The sequence below is a fragment of the Neopsephotus bourkii genome, unplaced genomic scaffold (genome assembly GCF_033783945.1).
Source record: "Neopsephotus bourkii isolate Nb327-2 ecotype Australia unplaced genomic scaffold, CSIRO-AGI_Nbou_v1 NB_787, whole genome shotgun sequence".
NCBI classification, from domain to species: domain Eukaryota; kingdom Metazoa; phylum Chordata; class Aves; order Psittaciformes; family Psittacidae; genus Neopsephotus; species Neopsephotus bourkii.
In genome coordinates, this window is record NW_026901283.1 from 998,694 (window position 1) to 1,018,918 (window position 20,225).

Consider the following 20,225-nt stretch of genomic DNA (forward strand, 5'->3'; position numbering starts at 1 on the left):
ATGGGTTGCCCAGGGAGGTTGCGAATGCTCCATCCCTGGTGGTGTTCAAGGCCAGGTTGGATGAAGCCTTGGGTGGCATGGTTTAGTGTGAGGTATCCCTGCCCATGGCAGGGGGATTGAAACTAGATGATCTTAAGGTCCTTTCCAACCCTAACTATTCTATGATTCTATCTACACTGCATACTCAAGAAGCTTACCAGGCATAATTGCCAGTCAGGAGTATCAACACAAGTAAGAATTTATGTCGTATTTTCAGATTTGAAGATGTATCACAAAAATTACATTGTGAACAGGGATGACACCCACCATTAGGGGTTACAGAATAGAACAATTACTCTGACTTTCAGTCTCAGGCACAGAGACCATGATGATTAGATGCATCCAGCAAATATCAGCTGTAGCAGTTAGCAGAGTTCATTGCCTTGGTCCAGAGAAGAGCTAAGTTTTAAGATTCTCTTAAATCCCTTACAGCCATCCTAGGACAACAATTAGACTCTTGCTGTTGCCAAGGAATCAAGTCAAAGGTGGCTGGGTCACCACCATTAGGCTGGTAGTGGCAGTGACAGTCCCCTTTAGCCTATGATCTGCACAGGGACTGGTAAAGATGATGTCCATATAGCATATGCACACAGTTTTCCTTAGAGCTAATGAGACCACAGCCAAGCAGATCCTGCTGCTTTCTGAGCCTTTTCCATTACAGATACAAATACCCCAGGCAAAAAAAAATATTAAATTAAAACCCCATGAAAATTAAGCACAGTTTCGTGTTGTGTGCCCAATCGGGATACATATCAAGTGCTTCAGGCAAATAAACAGAAGCCCTGCTCATGACTGAGTCATAGAACTCCTCTGGAGTTCTGTGGATAATAAATAAAATAAACTGCATGGGAAGCAAAAGTGGACATGTGTAAGAAAGCTGTGCTGAATCACAACTGATTTCTCTTTCTCTGGTAGCTCTTAGATCTCAAAAGACTTCTATCTGAAGTGGAACATGACTACCCTGGGGCCTCTTCTACTAATTAGCCAGCTACAAATGAAGTATAGCACAGACCTTACCCAGCAGATGTAGGGATTTATCCTCCAGTTAGATGCAGAGGTCACACAAGCAGCACACTTTTTAGTGACATGAAGAGTCTTGAGTTGCCTTTCACATTCTGGAAAGCAACCACACTGCAGTGACTACAAGGAACGTATCCAAATACAATGGGATTAACACAATTAGGGATTTTTGATTTTGAAAACATGAAGCTTTATTGCTTTGCACTAAAGTGGCCCACTTCCTGTAAAAAAAGGAGAATAATTAAAAAATTATTAGTGAACTAGGGTGACCCACAGCTGTATTTTGTTGATGGATATTATAAAAGCACCTAATTTTGGCATTGTCATTCTGAAATGTATGGCAAATTGGAAGATATTTGGCTTAGCTATGTTAAAGTTCAAAATCATTTCCAAGTCAGTTTATAATTATTTTATTCTCAGACTTTCCTTCTTGCAAAAATAACTTTTGCTTTCTGGAAATGTATTGCCCCTTTTATCAGATTACAGGTAATGAGATAAACTTTCATATTTTGTTCTCCCAGACCCAAACAACAGAGGAACCACTTTGTGTCATTGCAAAACTTCCTTCACCAAAGGTCAAAATAAATCTATCAGCAATTAAGTCTCACCAACTGGCCAAAGGATTTGTTACTCCAGTAAACTTGTTACCAGACCTAGTGGAAGCAATGGTCTAGGTGAGCCAGCTCATATTTTATTTTTTGCATGGTAGCATAAACAGCAGTTGTTAATATTCATTTTTTGCTAATGTGTTCAGATGAATTATAAATGAGGAAAACAAAACAGATTTCAGTTTATGGTGAATTTTCTTTAGGGACTTCTGTTCTAGCTGCCTGGATTTCCTAGGAGTGAATGGGTTTAACCACAGTGTAATTGTTTTTTGTAGAAAGCAATTAAGCTGTGTAAAAGGTTTTGTAAATACATTCAAAACAATGGGAAAATCCCCCATTGACTCTTCTTGGTTTTAGCACAATCATAAATTGATGTGTAACCTTCACAGATTGTGATATAGGATATATTTATTGTCTCAGAGTACAAAGAGAGGGAAAAAAAAACTTTGGAAAGGGAAAACCATTGTCAAAACACACATTCACATGTGTTGCATGCTGTGACAAAATACAGTTATAGTACACGGAAGCAGCTACATGCCTTCTAAAACAGCACAGAGGATGAAGAAGCAAATCAACTGATTGTCCATATTTCTGAATTATTTTGCTGCCATGAATGCATTTCTCACAAATACTTTGTGTGGGATGGAGGATGGGTTATAAAGAAGGAAGAACAATTTTAACAGCAGATTTTTTTTTTAACCCTATCACAATTTAGCCCTGGCAGGTACTTCAAGAGGTCACTTACACCAAAGCTGGATGATAATCTGACTCCCAACATGATTGTGTAACCCCTGCTAAGAATCGTTCAATTATGGCAATGTCATACCATTCCCAAATCACCTAGGCCTTTAGTATCTTAAGGTAATGGGTTTTTTTCACTAGCTCAGCTGGATTTTGTTACATTTTGAGTCCATTTTGAGTCCATTATTTCTTACCCTAGCTTATTAGGACACGGAGAAGAAAATATTCATTTCAGATCTGCAGTCCATCAAGGGGCTAATGGAGGCTATGCAAGGTACCTCTACAGAGTTTGACAGGGTGTGAATGCTGAGAAACCTTGAAACACAGTTTCTCAAATATTTAAAGACGCCCTGCATGCTTCATAAGAACAGTAACATTCAGAGCAGGACCATATGCTTAGCATACAGGCAAAGTAATTTAGACAGTGTTAAAAGTACTTAAAGACAGACACTCATAATAACCAGTAGGAAAACTAGCATATGAACAGGGAAGGAACTGATCAAACATATGTAACAAACAAAGGTGACTAGGTGTCGTTGGACTTGGTCTTGACAATGTGATCAGCAGTATATGCTACTGTGTTTTCAACATAATTAATAAAAGAACCTGAGCAATGAATTGTCTTGAATAGCACCTGAGTGAATAAGAGATGATTGGTGGTAAAGACAGACACACAAACAGTCAAAATTAATATGGTGTAGTGTGCAGTTTACTGCAGAAAGTGGTAAATTGAATGGCGATAGTTTGTCAACAGGAACCAAGAGAGGAGGCTGTGTTGGTTTGGGCTGGGATAAAGTTAGTTTTCTTCCTAGTAGCCGGTATGGGCTGTGTTTGGGATTTGTGCTGGAAACAGTGTTGATAATTCAGGGATGTTTTAATTACAGCTGAGCAGTGCTTATGCGGAGTCAAAGCATTTTCTAGCTCTCACACCACCTCACCAGCAAGTAGCCTGGGGGTGCGCTAAAACCTGGGAGGTGACCCAGGAGGGACAGCTGACTTCAACTGACCAAACTGGCATTCTGTATCTTATGTCATCATACTTGGCATATAATGCTACGGGGGAAGAAGGAAGTAGGGGGGAGTGTTTGGAGTTACAGTGTTTTGTCTCCCCAAGTAACTGTTACATGTAGTGGCGCTCTGCTTTCCTGGAGATGGCTGAGCACCTGCCTGCTGACAGGAAGTAGGGAATGAATTCCTCGTGTTGCTTTGCTTGGGCACCCAGCTCTTCTTTACTTGTTAAACTGCCTTTATCTCAACCCATAAGTTTTCTCACTTTTACACTTTCGATTTTCTCCTCCATCCCACTGCAGGGAGAGTGAGCGAGGGGCTGTGGGGCTTATTTGCCGGCTGGGGTTAAACCATGACAGAGGCCCACCAACATTTTCTTTCCTGTTTAGAGAATATATAGTATATATTCTGCATAAAGACTGAAAAGTCTTACCTTATTTCACCTTGATTTTCCTTGTCAAGGCCTTTCTGTGTACACAGATAATATCTATACACCATAAAGAGAGAGAATACACAGTGTGCATTCCTAATACAGAATTAAAAGCCTTGCCTCAGCTCATTCTGCCTCACTAAGGCTTTTCTGTCTGTATATAGAATAATTACAGTTGTCACTTCACCTCACTTCACCTCACCTTGAGGCCTCTTCCTCATGCGCAGAGCACGCAAATGAGACATAAGACCTCCATCACCCACAGATGAAGCGGGCCGCGCTTCTTCCCGCCGTACAGACCGCAAGGAGCGGGTGAGACTAGACCCCTTCCGGCGCGCCCGGGCCCCCGCCGCGCAGCGACACCCGCCCCCAGGCAGGAGCCTGGGCCTGTGAGGACGGCGGGAGGAGGCGAGCCCCGCCCCCTCACACAGGGCAGGGCGGTGTCGCGGAGGTGCCACTAGGGGGCGCTGTGGGAGGCGTCGTTAACGGCCGCAAGGCCGCGGTGGGGGGAGCGGCGCTCGGGCCCGGATGCGTACTTTGCCTTCCGCGCTCCTGAGGAGCGGCCGTGGCCTCCCGCCCGCTGGGCCCAATCTGTTGGTGGCCCTTGGCACCCGGCTGCGGCTGGGGTGAAGAAGAAAAAGGAGGAGGAACAGGAGAGGGCCGGAGTGAGAAAGCGCTGTGAGAAGCCATGTCTGCGCCCGCCGGGCTGCCGCCGCGGCTCGCCGGTGCCGCCGCCGCCGTCGTTTACCCGAGTGGGCCCGGCGCTTCCCGGGAGGCCGTGGCTCCCCAGAGCGGCGCGCCTCGCTATCAGAACGGTGAGGGGCCAGAGGCCTGCGCGGGGCCTAGCTTTCGCGGCCGAGGCGGCGAGGAGAGGCAGCCCTCGGAGTCCCTGAGGCGATATGCGCGGCTCCGCTCCCTCCCCGGGAGCCCTGCGGGTGCCGGGGCCGGGGGAGCTGCTCTCTTTTTCCTCCTCCTGCAGTAGCGGGAGGTGCGGGGGTCTGTGCGGGGAGGTAAGGGAGCGGGTCCGGCGGTGGGCCACGGTGGAGCCGGCATGTAAGGAAGCCCTTCTCTGAAAGGCAGCAGAAGCCGCTTAGGAACCGCGCGTCCCTCCCCGGCTCTCGCTGATACGTGCGGAGTTTAGGTGTTCGAAGGCGCAGCCTCGCTGAAGGAGCGAGAGAGAGTGTGTGTTTTTTTCTGCCCTCCCTGGAGACTGGATCTTGTCGGTGTTGGGGTGCCTGCTTTATGGGGTTTCGGGAATGCTCTGGAGGCCCAGGCACATCCAGGCCTCGGTTTCGGCAGTCGTATGTGAGTATGGGCAGGAAACCATGTACCGTAGATGAGGGCGCTTACTTCATAACTCTGTGTGAACTTAAAACATAGTAGGCGGTAGGCATTCACGCAACAGGATCTTGGGATTTCAGTTGAATAAACAAGATTGGGCAGTGAAATATGGGTCACTGAAAAACAAAGGTAAAATAGTTCAAAATCCCCAAATATTGACTTCCTTTTCAGAGAGAGAGGTGCTGTTACTACTTGTACTATGAATTAATTAGCGTTCACTGCCTAATTTTTAAATTGGTGCGCTATAAAATCAGTTCTTTATTAACCTCGTTAACTTTTCAGGATGCCTGGATGAGCTTTGTCTCCACCTAATCATAGTATGGTATCTAAATTACGCCTCTTGCTTGCCTAGAGGTTTAGCTTTTACTGTTTAACCCTTTATCTTGTAGTCAGGCTGTTTTGAACACAGGCAGTTTTTCTGCGCAGGTCAGTATGCAGGACAATGACATGGAAAAATTTTTACTGCTGATTTTTTCTCATGTCAAAGGGGTAGTTAGGTGATAAGCAGTTACATGCCTATAAAGTAGGTTTTGAGTCAGTTTGCACATAGTGCAAAAGTCGTTGAAGTGACTGAAAAGGAATGTAATTAAATGGTAGATTAGTATTCTAATGCTAAGCTTTGTCAAAATTATTCAGAAGATGCCAACTTACATGGCTTTTACTAAAAAACGTAGCATTATCAGTACACAGCTACTACAACATCAGTACCCTGAAAGTGTGTTTCACAGAAACATCATGCTTTCTACTTGGGTTTTTAACCGACTGAAACTGATTTTTAAAGAACCATTATTACTATTTGTTATTTTAATCAACTTCTTGCTGCTGATAATATTCTTAAAAACAACTTTCTTAAAACTTTGTAGTAGACCATTTGTTTTCTGTGAAATACTTTTTCTTTAATTCAGAGAAATTTATGCACTGTTCAGAAATAGGTTTGGATTTTTATTTTATAACTTGCTAAACAGTCAACTAGGGTTTCTTTGTGCTTTAAGATACCTTACAGTGGTGTGTATTTGATGATTTGTAGACTAGAACTCTGAATTTGTCGTTTTGTGTCATTTAACAATAGCATTCCATAATTTTTAGATTAGTGTGTCTGTCTTCTTCTAGTACTAATCTTCTGAAGTTGTAGCACAGAATATAAGGCTTACTTTGTTTTTGTTTGGTTGGTTGCTTTGGTTTGTTTATAAGAAAAACAGGAGGGAGAATAGAGAGAATTAATAACAGAGAAGACCATACTGGAAATTTCCATGCTGTCCAATAGAAATTAAATTTTACAAGAAAGGTTATCATTGGTTTTGAAATTTAATTTTACATCAGTTTTCTGATGTTAGATATATGAGTACAGCTATTCATTAACTGAAAGAAAACACCAGTGCATCCTTTTAGATAGTTGGAGTGCTCTGTGCTGTAATTTCATAATGTGGATTTTTCAGGTAGAACTTTGAAGTTACTCGGATCTGATGGAAGAGAGGATTTTTTTTGCAGACAGCAAGCAACCTGTTGCACACAGACTGATATTTAAAAGGATGTTCAGCTTTGTTTATAGAAGTTTTGGCTGGTCCAGTGACAAATTCGAGACTATTGGAGATTTTAGTTTTAGTATAACTTGGCGATTTTTTTTTTAATTCTTGTTTGTATTTTTTTTCCTTCTCTCTTAAAGTGATTTTGGTTTGATCCAATAATGAAATTAAGTGTTAAAAAAAAAAAAAAAAGCCCTTGTTTGGCTTGCTGTTCAGAAGTGTGGGGCTTTAAAATACCATTCTTCTGAATAAAATCTTGCAAGTTCAAGAAGCTTTTATTGCTGTAGTCTTACAAGTGGCTTTATATCTAAATTGCAAATTACCTGTTTCCTTGTTTCAGCATAATAAAATGTTGCTTGTTAAATTGGTACTAAAGATTGTGGTTTTTTTTCCAATGGTGATGGAGGACTTTGCTAACAATTTGATGTATTTAAACGTAAAGCTGAGAGGATAATGGTGTTGAATCCCCATTGTTCTGCAGAAGACTTTTGTCTAGTGTTGTCTACAGTTGGTTTGTAAAGTTACCATTTGTATCTCTACTAGCATTTTGGGACCATCATTTTCATTATGATATTATGTGTTTAGCCTGGTTTTCCATCCTTCCTCAGGCTTTTTATCTTTTGGGCAATTTCATTAAATTTCTTAACGGGGATAAAAGTCTGAAAAGGACAAAATCCCTGAATATATTGCAAAAATAGGAAGCTGGGTCGTTGAAGCAGCTAGACGTTAATTCCATATTGTGAGAGCTCAGCAGTGCTTGATTTGCAGGCTCGTTTGCTAGCAATTAACAAGGCACAGTGGTGCTGCCCCCTGTCCATTCCCTAAAGGATACCTGCGGGAGCTGTGGTGAGTCTTCTCTGGAGTGGGTAAGGGGATGTTAAAAGTTGCAGGAAACTAACAGGTATTCTTGACTAGCAAGTTTGTGTTGTCGGGTACGCAGACTATATATAGGTGGGGTTCGTGGCAGGTGGTTAAGTTATTCAGGTGAGAGTCTGCATAGACATAAAAACCAAATATGACACTAGCAAGCAAAGCTTCATGTACCACACATAGTAGTACAGCCATAGTACTGTGCTTTTTTTTTTTTTTTTGTGATGTCTCACCCCCACCCTCCTTAAAAACTGATAAGGCTTTTGGGGTTCACCTGTTAATGCCTGTGTAGGTATACATTATAACATTATAAAATACTGATTTGTCTGTAGCGGAGTTTCATTGCTTCCATTATAGAGTTGGTGTTTTAGCACTACATCTGTGTGTAGCTAAGGTTTTCATATCCTCTTGTGAAGTTGCTTTTTGAGAAACTTGTCAGGTGTTTTGGGAGGAAGGCAGAATACCTAAGACATCAGGACAGACTGTGCAATTAACAAGATTTCACAATGACAGAAAATGTGTATGCAGTTTTCCAGTGTTGAAAACTGAACAATTATCTCGTCGTCATTAGTAGCTTCAACTAATTGCAGTACAAAAATTAATTTCTTCATAATTTTTAAATGGACAAAACCTCACTTCAGATAATGGAATAATCTTTCATCTGTAATTGTAAAAATTGCTTTTAAAGGACCAGAAGTTTAAAAGAAGCAATTTTGCAAATGTCAGGAATGTCTCTTTTAATGAGGTCTTCATGGGGTTTATACTCTTGGGTGCTCATGTGAAGTTTAAATCGTATAGATGTTTCTACTTGGAAATAAAGATGACTTATATAACATAGAGACAGATATCTTGAATTGGTAATTTATTCTGTCTTGATTTATGGTGTGTGTTTTTAAACTAAAGCTAGATACTGCAGGACTTTATGGTAGATGATTTGATATGCAGCCTTATATTTAGAAGTCAGGTGCTCCTAAACCAGTTTCTAAGGTAGTTTATTCCGCATGTTTTAGAAGAACAAATGCACAGACTTTTCAGAGAAAACATCTTTCCCTGTCATCTTAAGTGGCAGAACTGCTTAGAGCAGTAAGTCTTGACAGATATAAGTTATAGGATCATAGAATACTTAGCGTTGGAAAGGGCCTTGAGATCATTGAGTTCCAACCCCCCTGCCATGGGCAGGGACACCTTGCTCTAAACCATATCACCCAAGGCCTCGTCCAACCTAGCCTTGAACACTGCCAGGGATGAAGCATTCACAACCTCCCTGGGCAACCTATTCCACTGCCTCACCACCCTAACAGGAAAGAATTTCCTCCTTATATCCAATCTAAACTTCCCCTGTTTAAGTTTTAACCCATTACCCCTTGTCCTATCACTACAGTCCCTAATGAAGAGTCCCTCCCCAGCATCCTTATATGCCCCCTTCAGATACTGGAAGGCTGCTATGAGGTCTCCACGCAGCCTTCTCTTCTCCAGGCTGAACAGCCCCAACTTTCTCAGCCGATCTTCATATGGGAGGTGCTCCAGTCCCCTGATCATCCTCATGGCCCTCCTCTGGACTTGTTCCAACAGATCCATGTCCTTTTTATGTTGAGGACACCAGAACTGTACACAATACTCCAAGTGAGGTCTCACGAGAGCAGAATAAAGGGGCAGGATCACCCCCTTCGACCTGCTGGTCACACTCCTTTTGATGCAGCCCAGGGTACGGTTGGCTTTCTGGGCTGCAAGCACACACTGCTGGCTCATGTTCATTTTCTCATTGACCAGCACCCCCGAGTCCTTCTCCTTGGGCTGCTCTGAATCTCTTCTCTGCCCAGCCTGTAGCTGTGCCTGGGATTGCTCCAACCCAGGTGTAGGACCTTGCACTTGGCATGGTTAAACTTCATGAGGTTGGCATCAGCCCACCTTACAAGCATGTCAAGGTCCCTCTGGATGGCATCCCGTCCCTCCAGCGTATCAACTGAACCACACAGCTTGGTGTCATCGGCAAACTTGCTGAGGGCACACTCAATCCCACTGTCCATATCAGCGACGAAGATGTTAAACGAGACCAGTCCCAACACCGATCCCTGAGGGACACCACTCGTTACTGGTCTCCAGCCGGACACTGAGCCATTGACCACAACTCTTTGTGTGCAGCCATCTAGCCAGTTCTTTATCCACCGAGTGGTCCATTCATCAAATTGATGTCTCTCCAATTTAGAGACAAGAATGTCGCGTGGCACAGTGTCGAACACTTTACACAAGTCCAGGTAGCTGACATCAACTGCTCTACCCCTGTCCATCAGTTCTGTAGCCCCATCATAGAAGGCCACCAAACTGGTCAGGCAGGATTTCCCCTTGGTAAAGTTATTGGTGTATTTTTGAATTTGCTCTTTCAGACTCCAAAAACCAGATTGAAAGTCTGCCAGAGTTCACGTAGCTGTTAATGACTTGCTAACTCAAAATCATTTTCCTTTAGAGAACTATGATGTACAGAGCTCTATGAAGGAGCTTCCACTTTATCAAAGAGTGAACCGGAAGCTAGTTATATACTCTTCTCAAAACTTAGGGTCTAATTTATTTTATTTTTTTAAGCTCCTTATGCTTTCTCCCAAAGTGCCTTTCTGTCTTTTGACACAGAAGTCCAAGTTACTGTTGTTCACTTCTTAGCTTTTTTCTCTTCGACTCAACTTTCTAGGTTGTCAGGTATGAAAAGGTATTTTTCATTTTATCAGAAAGCTATTTTGGACATTACATTCCTTGGTTACAGAATTCCATTAATGAATGAATTACTAAAATTGCCTTACAAGGTAATCATGTTACTTTGAGAACAGTGACTTTTCAGAATTTTAAGACAAGAGAAGTAAAACTTATATTTTTGTAGTCATTGTTAATAAAAGGGGGAAATAATTATTATCACAGCTGCTGTTTTATTTGTGGGTAGCCCAGTACTGTGCTTGTTTTTCTAGTCACTAAGGGTGGCAAATAATGCTGTAGTCATTCAGCATGACATGAGCAGGAGGGTGTTGTAATTTCAAGAATGGAAGTTATCCAGGGAAATGTGTTTGTGGTTCACTAGAAAATAAAAAGAGGAAAACAGGCTTCAGGAAAACAACTTGAGGATAAACCTTCAGATTTACCATTGATCTGTTGGCATTGAGGAGAAAACCAGTTTGGACATAGTTAACATTGAGTCCCTAGCAAACAAGTACTTCTTTGACCCTTACTGGACTACTATGTAATTAATCTCTAATGTTGCAGAGCCAGTTGCAGTGACAGGAAAATCACATCTCTCATACCTGATGTAAGTATTGGGCAGTAAAGAGAAATGAAGTGCCTTATCAGAGACTATGAAGTTTCATAAAAATGTTGGGTTTCATAAAATCATGGTATGAAAGAACAGAAGACAAAAAGAAGTGCCGTGCAGCACTAAATCTTGGTCACCATACCGAGGATATGTAAAGAAGTGTACCTCCTTGTTTATATATTGGTGTATTGGTTTGACTTCAGCTTTTTGTTTTCCATTTTCAGTCAGGGTTTTTAAGGCACACTAAACGTCAGTTTGGTGCTTACTGTTGCTCACTATTTGTTTGAATATTAACCTCCTAAAAACTCTAAACTACTCAAAGTACAAACATGAGGCGTACAGTCTTGGCATGGAAACATCATTCGATAATGGAAGGGATCCATTTTTGCTACTTGTGTGTGTTTGCAAATTCCTTCAAATATTATATTTTGTGTGCATTATACTTGGTTTGTTGTCCTTCTGCTGATGGAAATTGTCCTCAAAACTAGTGGTGGAAACCAAGAAGAAATTTATTATTAGTTAGAGTAAGTACAGTGTCTGTTGGTATTACTAGCAGATGCACCTTTAATACATGTGACATTTTCTCTTTGTTTCAGGTCCTGTGCAGAGTCACATGCAGTTCCCCTCTGGCTATGACTCGCATCCTCCAAACTATAGTGCGCCTTCAGGACACTATTCCCAAGTGCCCAATAAAGCTGCTGCTTCACATTTGGATAATCAGTATAGAGCAAATTACTACCCTACTTACTATTCAGCACCAGCACAAAATGTTATGACTCCTGTGGGTACCAGTGTGTTGAATACACAGGAATCGCAGCAGCTGTACAACAGTATTCCTCCCCATACAGTGGGGTCAGCTGAAGGACCTATTCAAGGAGCAATATCATCTGCATCCTACTTGCATACAAGTGCTCAGCAGTCATATGCAGCATTTGGTAATCACTACAGCACTTCTGTCAGCTCCTCAGTTACATCTCAGGGATTTCCCCTCAATTCTGATCGCTACATCATGCCCCTGGCTCCTGGTGCCACGTATCCTAATGTTTCCTATCCTGTGGCTGCTGGCAGTGTGTACAGGCAGGCATTTACCTCTCAGTCCCTACCTGCTCCTGGACAGTTCAAAGAGACAAATATGTTTTCTAGCCAGAGTACATCAGTACCTCGTTCCCTTCAACAGCATGTTCCCATGGGATATAATACAACATTATCAACTACTTCATCTGCTCAGTCCATTCAAGACAACCTCTGCAGGAATCTCGCTGGATCAGTTCCTAAAGTAAACAACCAAATAAATACAGGTATGCTGTTATTTGAAGGGTAGTGAACTTCCAGACCTATCTGGGAAACATCAGAAATCATTCTTTTGTTGGTTTGTACTTGTTCAGTACATGAAATTCAGTGTCATAATTTTGAATTCTGTCCTTATTAATTCTTGAAGCTTCTTTTTATTTTTACCACAGTCCTCACAATAGCAGCTAATTGTATCACTAACATCTTTCTACAGAGATGTACAGGAAAAGACACTATTTTGGGGATAGTTGTAGTTTATTGGCTTTTTTTTTTCATGTGAGTGGCCTTGGAAGGGAGTTTCTTTCATGCACTTTTGAAGGAATGTGTAGTTTCTGAAATGTATTTTAATCACAATAATGCTTCTTTTCTGGCTAGAGAATTTTTTGAAGTCATGATCTAAGTTGATTCTTTAAATTTTACCCAAGGGAGCATGCGTATGTTCTTCAGAAAGTTCAGAAAAAGTGGAAGCCTGCATGGATTTGGAAGCAATTGTTTGTTTGTTTTAATATTTTTGTAAGCATTAGAATGAGTAATTTTGGTAGCTTTAGTTGATTATTTTTTTTTTTAAACAACAGCTTGATGTTTTTAGTATGGATGTAGCTATGAAGGGCAAATTGAGGACAAGTACGCTCAGATCGTGGTAGTAGCTGCAGCTTCTGCTTCATGGGAAAACTGATACAAGTTCATAGGATAGGCAGTACTTGGTAGGAAGAATGGATGAGATCGGAAGTGTGGGAGTGCTTGAAGCATCTTGCTCTCTCTGAGAGATCAATAGCATCTGCAGGAAAATTCTGGTTTTTCTTTCTCAACTGGTAATTTTTTGACCATGCAGTTGAAAGTTGTACTAAACTAGTGGTTTTCTTTTTCTTCTGAGACAGATTAGAGAACTGTAGAAGGTTTCCGTTTTTATGCCTGGTATTTCAGATTATAGTTTAATATTGGAATTGTTTTAGCAGTCCTTGTAGCTGAGGTTTCCTAAGACCAAGGACTTCTGAGAAACATGGTTTCGATTTTTTGATGATGATAAAGGTTTGACTGGGAAAACTAGCTAAGCTTAAATCAAGCTTATCCAATCTATGCCAGCGGTGCATTTAGTTTCAGTACTGCTTTTTTCCACCCCAAGGCTAGGATGTAGACAGTCCTCATTCAGCTCAGTTTGAGTACTTTGAATATTAGTAGATTTGAATTCTGTCTCTGACGTGCTCTGTGCAGTATTCTGTAGTATTTAAAAAACATGAATCAAAATACTGTTTAAAAAATTAAAATAGGGAGCTTCTTGAAAAGCTTCTGAAGTTGATGGCATTTCACAGTTGAGCGTAAAAATGAATTATTTCAAGGACTGAAGGTTTAAAACTCTGGCCAAAAAAATTGGTTCTGAGTGCAGAATCTACGGCTGGACTAGTCAGAATGCAGGTATCATTCCAGAATAGAGAGATTTGCAGTAGTTGTATGAAAATGAAAACAGAAAGTTATAATTTGAATGACTGTTAATTTTATTTCCCTTTGAGCTATCTTGAAATCAGTGATCTGTTCATAACAGGTTTTTTTTTTTATAAAGAACAGTTGTTTTAAAGGTAAAAAGTGAAGCTGACCAGTCTATGAAGAGCAATGTGAGCAATGGGTAGTCTTATTTCTTAATTCAGTGAGTGCCCTTCTTAAGGAAGTGACTGAGTTAATACATGGCCTTAAGAAAACAGGAATAGTATGCTTGAATTTCAAAGTGATGATGATCAAACTGGCCGTGGTAGTGGTACCTAATAGGTATACATTATGCAGTTACAAAGATACTGATCCACTGTTTCTGTTACACTTGAGTAAGACTGCAGGCATAATTACTTAAACTGCATTGAACTCGTTCTGAGCTTGCAAAACTGCTGAGATAAGCATGCCCTGTGCCTTGGACTGGATTGTGGAACTGATTTATCTGGAGAATGACTTTTTTTCTCTTCCCTCTGAATCCTGATATAACCTCAGCACACAAATGATTCTGTATTTACTGACTGTGAAGGAGCAAATAAAGATAGCAGCCAGTAGTAGGCTGAAGGAAGAGCCAGGCTGTTTTATTATTAAATTCTAAAGGCACCAGTTTTGAAGTCTGGGGCTAAATGGACTGCATCCTATAATATCTGACTTTTTTTAAAGTCTTTGGCTTATTTACTTATTGCAACACTGTTACGCTTTTGAAATTTCCAGTGCAGTTGTCTTGTTCTCAGATGGAGTAATTTCCTGTATAGTATTCTAATTGTTTGCAGCCTTTCAGAAAAGGAATTGGATCTTGAAAATTGTTTGCCTGCTCATGTATGCCCTTAGAAAGTGTCTGAGTCCAACACACAAGGAATTTAAAGAAATTAGGAGTGCTTTGTAGAAACTAATTTTTCTGAATATTTAATCCTCCCCACTGTTCTCCAGGAAGAAAATGATGGAAAACTGTTTCAGTCTTTTCTGTATATAGTTTATAGCAAAAGTGCTTAGGGGAAGAAAGAAAATTTACTGTAATTCCTAAGAGCACTTTCTGTGAGTGTTCCATGTAAAGAAATTTTGATACAGTGTACTACTATTAGTCAGAGTGCCAATAAGACAGTTTCGTGCTATTGCTGCTGTGCTGTGAAAGAAGACCCCTTACAACCCTCAAATTATAAATAAGCAAATCTTACAAATACTGTAGTTCAGGATGCTGTCTTAATGTATTTTTCAACAGCAGTTTCGTGCAGTCAGTGAACATGGAAAGCTCTCTGTGATGAAAATGAAGTGTTCTTTCTGTAGAAGAATGCCATGTTTTTAATAAAATCTATGTTTAATCAGGACTTAAGAAATCTAGACTGGCATGAACTTTTCAGAAGTTTGGTGATTTCTGAATTGTTTTCTACTTGAATCAGAGAAGCTTTAAGCCTTGGGCTTACAATTGATTTTTAAAGAAAATGATTTGTGTAGGGGCTTAGAAAGCCCCCAAAATGCTGAAACTATTAAGATCAAAGCCCTGAGCTGCTGTATGTCGTGTACTAAGAGCATAGAACTGCAACAAAAATCTACTTCAGAAACTTCAGCAGCCACTGTCTAGAATCACTGATGTACTTTCAGTGAAGCTTGTTGAGATTTCTGAAGAAGAACAGAAATTCATTTGAAGAGGAATCTTTTGCTGGAAGTTGACTTTTTTTGATAAATAGCAGCCAGTGAGTATAATTTTCTTTGCTTTAGGGAGTGTAAATAAAGTAGAAAAGAAATATATTTCTGCTTGCTGGTTTAAACTAGCTTCATCCAGCAAAAACACCCTCTTCTAGTCTTAAATTCTATATTTCAGCAGAACAGTGTTGGTATAGGTATGTCCAGAAATGGTGTTGTGCTGTGCAAATAACACACTTTGTATTATTTAGGCTTTTTGTCTTTCTAGCTCAGTAGCTTTCCTTAGTGGGTTTGGGGTTTGGTTTTTTTTTTTTTCAGCTTATTTCAACTGAAGTTGGTGCACTCTGATTTTTCTTGGTGAATTTTTCTTGGGTGTCAGCCAGGATGCCTAAACTGTAGTGGACTCATCCCTGAGAAGGGGGAGATAGAGAATTCCTTCTGTGGGTATAGGTTGGGGTTTCTTTGCTTCCTAGTCCACCATCCTGCTTGAGCAGGAGACGCTTTAATTTCTTGATCTCATTCACATACTTCCCCTTATGTCAGATCAGGATTTAAAGTCCTTGCTGCCCCAGTTCCATAGGAATGTAGGTTATAACCCTGTAAATCTGCTAATATAGGCATGGTTGGAAAAAGAGGAAGGACTGTAGCTGAGATACAGAAAGTTTGTCTTTCAACAGCATCCTATCTTCCTAACTGCAGGGAGGTGGTAAATCTTAAGGTAGAAATTGCACATTATGTTGGGGGGGGGTGTGGAAGACCAGGAGGGCTATAGCAGCTCAAGAGGAATAGCAGCTCATGAGGAGGCTCATGAGGAAACGCACTTGCACCAGAAGCAGCCTGCTGATGCACTAATAAAGAAGATTTCTACTGGTGCTGCCAGGAAAAAGCGGTGGGTCGTAACAGTAGGGGATTCTACTTTGAAAGGGACAGAAGCACTCGTCTGTCGGCCTGACCTGGTCTCAAGGGAGGTGTGTTGCCTACCAGGGGCACGGATCAGGGATGAGCAGAGAGGCTGCCTGCTCTGGTAAGCCCCACGGACTATTACCCACTTCTGGTGATACATGTGGGTGCTAGGGGTATAGATAATAGTAGCCTGGGGAACATAAAGAAGGACTACAGAGCCCTGGGAGAGGTGGTTAAGGGCTCTGAAGCTCAGATTGTCTTTTCGTCTATTCTCCAGGATACAGGGGAGGACCTAAAAAAAGCTAGGAGGATTACCAGGTTAATAAATGGTTAAAAGGGTGGTGTCACAGTCAGGGGTTTGGGTGTCTTGAACATGGGACCCAAGTTTGTAGGCCACGTCTAGCGGGGGCTGGTGGAACTGGTCCGGTAAAGAAGGGGAAGAGCAGTTTTGGTAGGAGGCTTGCCAGACTGGTCAAGGAGGCTTTAAACTAGATGTGTTGGGGGAGGGGGGGCATCACTCCATCCCAACACTCCCAGTCAGTTGCCAGCACCTATAATAAATGCTCGGAGCAATGCAGAGATATTCCGGCTGCTCCAGCCAATGAGCCGGCTTCATTTGGAGCTCGGCTCAGATGCCTCTATACAAATGCCCATAGCACGGGGAACAAACGAGGAATTAGAGATGTGTGCTCGTCTACGGGACTATGATATTATAGGCATCACAGAAACATGGTGGGATGGCTCCTATGACTGGAGTGGTGGAATGGAAGGTTACAGACTCTTTAGAAAAGACAGGCCTGGCAGGCGTGGAGGGGGACTTGCCCTTTATGTTAGGGATAGGCTGGAGAGTATGGAACTCTGCCTGGGGACAGGTGATCAGTTAACAGAGAGTTTGTGGGTCAGGGTTAAAGGGAAAACAGTGATGGGAGACATTACTGTGGGGATCTGTTATAGACCACCTGATCAAGAGAAGTCTGCGGATGAAGCACTCTATAGGCAGATAGGAAAAGCCTCACGGTCACAGGCCCTTGTTCTCATGGGTGACTTCAACCACCCTGAAATCTGTTGGAATGACGGTACGGCCCAGCACAAGCAATCCAGGAGGTTCCTCGATTGTGTGGAAGACAACTTCCTTCTGCAAGTAATAGAGGAACCTACAAGGAGAGGTGCCATGCTTGACCTTGTGCTCACCAACAGGGAAGGGCTCATTGGAAATGTGGCACTGCAGGGCAGCCTTGGATGCAGCGACCACGAGATGGTTGAATTTGAGATCCTTAGGACAGTGAGAAGAGAGTGCAGCAAGCTCACTGCCCTAGACTTCAAAAGAGCAGACTTTGGCCTCCTCAGGAACCTGCTTAGTAAGGTTCCATGGGATATAGCCCTAGAAGGCAGGGGAGCTCAAGACTCTTGGTTGGTCTTCAAGGATCACCTGCTACAAGCTCACGAGTGTTGCATCCCAACCAGAAGAAAGTGCAGCAGGAGGGCCAAGAGACCTCCTTGGATGGATAAGATGCTCCTGAGGAAGATTCAAATGAAAAAAGAGTTTTATAGAAAGTGGAAGCAAGGACAGGTGGCCTGGGAAGAGTACAAGGATATTGCCCGGGAAGCTAGGGACCAGGTTAGGAAAGCTAAGGCCCAGTTAGAATTCAACTTGGCTAGGGATATTAAGGATAACAGGAAGGGATTCTACAGGTACACAGCAAATAAAAAACAGATTAGGGAGAATGTAGGCCCCCTCAGGAAGCTCTCAGGTGACCTAGCTACACAGGATTTGGAGAAGGCTGAGGTTCTGAATGACTTCTTTGCCTCGGTCTTCTCTAGCAAAGGCTCTGACCACACCACCCAAGTCTTGGAAGGCAGACACAGGGACTGTGAGAATGAAGACCCTGGGCCCACTGTAGGAGAGGAACTGGTTCAAGACCATCTTAAAAATCTGAACGTGCACAAGTCCATGGGTCCTGATGAAATCCATCCTCGGGTCCTGAAGGAGCTGGCAAATGAAGTTGCTAAGCAGCTGGCCACCATATTTGAAAAATCATAGCAGTCAGGTGAAGTTCCCGACGACTGGAAAAAGGGAAATATAACCCCCATTTTCAAGAGGGGGAAAATGGATGACCCGGGTAATTACAGACCAGTCAGTCTCACCTCTGTGCCTGGCAAAATCTTGGAGCAGATCCTCCTGGAAGGCATGCTAGGGCACATGAAAAACAACAAGGTGATTGGTGACAGCCAGCATGGCTTCACCAAGGGGAAATCCTGCCTGACCAATTTGGTGGCCTTCTATGATGGGGCAACAGAACTGATGGACAGGGGTAGAGCAGTTGATGTCATCTACCTGGACTTGTGTAAAGCGTTCGACACTGTCCCACACGACATTCTTGTCTCTAAATTGGAGAGACATCAATTTGATGGATGGACCACTTGGTGGATAAAGAACTGGCTGGATGGCCACACACAAAGAGTTGTGGTCAATGGCTCAGTGTCCGGCTGGAGACCAGTAACGAGTGGTGTCCCTCAGGGATCGGTGTTGGGACCGGTCTTGTTTAACATCTTTGCCACTGACATGGACAGTGGGATTGAATGCGCCCTCAGCAAGTTTGCCGATGACACCAAGCTGTGTGGTTCAGTTGATATGCTGGAGGGAAGGAATGCCATCCAGAGGGACCTTGACATGCTTGTGAGGTGGGCTGATGCCAATCTCATGAAGTTTAACCATGCCAAGTGCAAGGTCCTACACCTGGGTTGGAGCAATCTCAGACACAGCTACAGGCTGGGCAGAGAAGAGATTCAGAGCAGCCCAAGGAGAAGGACTCGGGGGTGCTGGTCGATGAGAAAATGAACATGAGCCAGCAGTGTGCGCTTGCAGCCCAGAAAGCCAACCGTATCCTGGGCTGCATCAAAAGGAGTGTGACCAGCAGGTCGAAGGGGGTGATCCTGCCCCTTTATTCTGCTCTCGTGAGACCTCACTTGGAGTATTGTGTACAGTTCTGGTGTCCTGAACATAAAAAGGACATGGATCTGTTGGAACAAGTCTAGAGGAGGGCCACAAGAATGATCAGGGGACTGGATCACCTTGCATATGAAGATCGGCTGAGAAAGCTGGGGCTGTTCAGCCTGGAGAAGAGAAGGCTGCGTGGAGACCTCATAGCAGCCTTCCAGTCTCTGAAGGGGGCCTAGAGGGATGCTGGGGATGGACTCTTCATTAGGGACTGTAGTGACAGGACAAGGGGTAACAGGTTAAAACTTAAAACAGGGGAAGTTTAGATTGGATATAAGGAAATTCTTTCCTGTTAGGGTGGTGAGGCAGTGGAATGGGTTGCCCAAGGAGGTTGTGAATGCTGCATTGCTGGCAGTGTTCATGGCCAGGTTGGATGAGGCCTTGGGTGATATGGTTTAGAGCAAGGTGTCCCTGCCCATGGCAGGGGGGTTGGAACTTGATGATCTTAAGGTCCTTTCCAACCCTAACTATTCTAGGATTCTATGAATTTGTGATGTGGAGTTACGAAGATCAGTCAAAAATAGATCAGTTTAGCTTTTGCTTAATCTTGATCTTACTATATCATGCTTTCCTTTTTTGCAGTTAGCTGTCAGAGCAGTTTGTTCATTTTAGTGGAGTTTTAACATATTTAATAAAAAAAACCTCAACTTTTTTGTATAAACTTGTTTGAAGTATTGTATAATTTTTGTAGTTGCTGTGAAATAAATGTGATTGCTTTTATTGTGTAATTGTGCAGATTCAAAGCATTCCTGCTTTCTGCTGTTGTCTTCAAGGTGGCGTTGATTCTTCACAGCCTGTGCATTCTGTGAGCCAGAGCATTCTGTTCACCAGGCCTGGGGCTGGAACATCTGTTTCCTCTCCTGTGATCTCACCAGTAAGAACCCCTGCTCCAAGCCTTTCTTCGAAGCCACAGTCTTCGCCCTCTGTTACCCAGTCACCAGAGCCGGGCCTTCAGGAAGGTACTAAAAGGGAATGGGAAGTTACAGTATAGATTTCTGCTCTCTTCCACATGCACACCTTGGAACCTTTATTGCTGCTTTTC

The 20,225-nt window shown here is 42.6% G+C and overlaps 1 protein-coding gene and 1 long non-coding RNA gene across 3 annotated transcripts in view; one reads left to right on the forward strand and one right to left on the reverse strand.

The window, feature by feature from the left end:
* The window catches only part of LOC133213201 (uncharacterized), a 35,991-nt gene extending 34,726 nt beyond the window's left edge, over positions 1 to 1,265 (reverse strand). The window contains exon 1 of the long non-coding RNA XR_009725720.1: positions 1,057 to 1,265. This is a non-coding gene — a long non-coding RNA (uncharacterized LOC133213201). The remainder of the gene's footprint in view (positions 1 to 1,056) is intronic.
* A 3,190-nt stretch (positions 1,266 to 4,455) lies between these two features.
* The window catches only part of SEC24B (SEC24 homolog B, COPII coat complex component), a 46,800-nt gene continuing 31,030 nt past the window's right edge, over positions 4,456 to 20,225 (forward strand). For both annotated transcript variants that reach the window (XM_061355193.1, XM_061355194.1), the window contains exons 1-3: positions 4,456 to 4,661; positions 11,469 to 12,170; positions 19,957 to 20,142. In XM_061355193.1, coding sequence (XP_061211177.1) covers positions 4,535 to 4,661; positions 11,469 to 12,170; positions 19,957 to 20,142 — 1,015 coding nt within the window. In that variant the 5' untranslated portion in view covers positions 4,456 to 4,534. The remainder of the gene's footprint in view (positions 4,662 to 11,468; positions 12,171 to 19,956; positions 20,143 to 20,225) is intronic.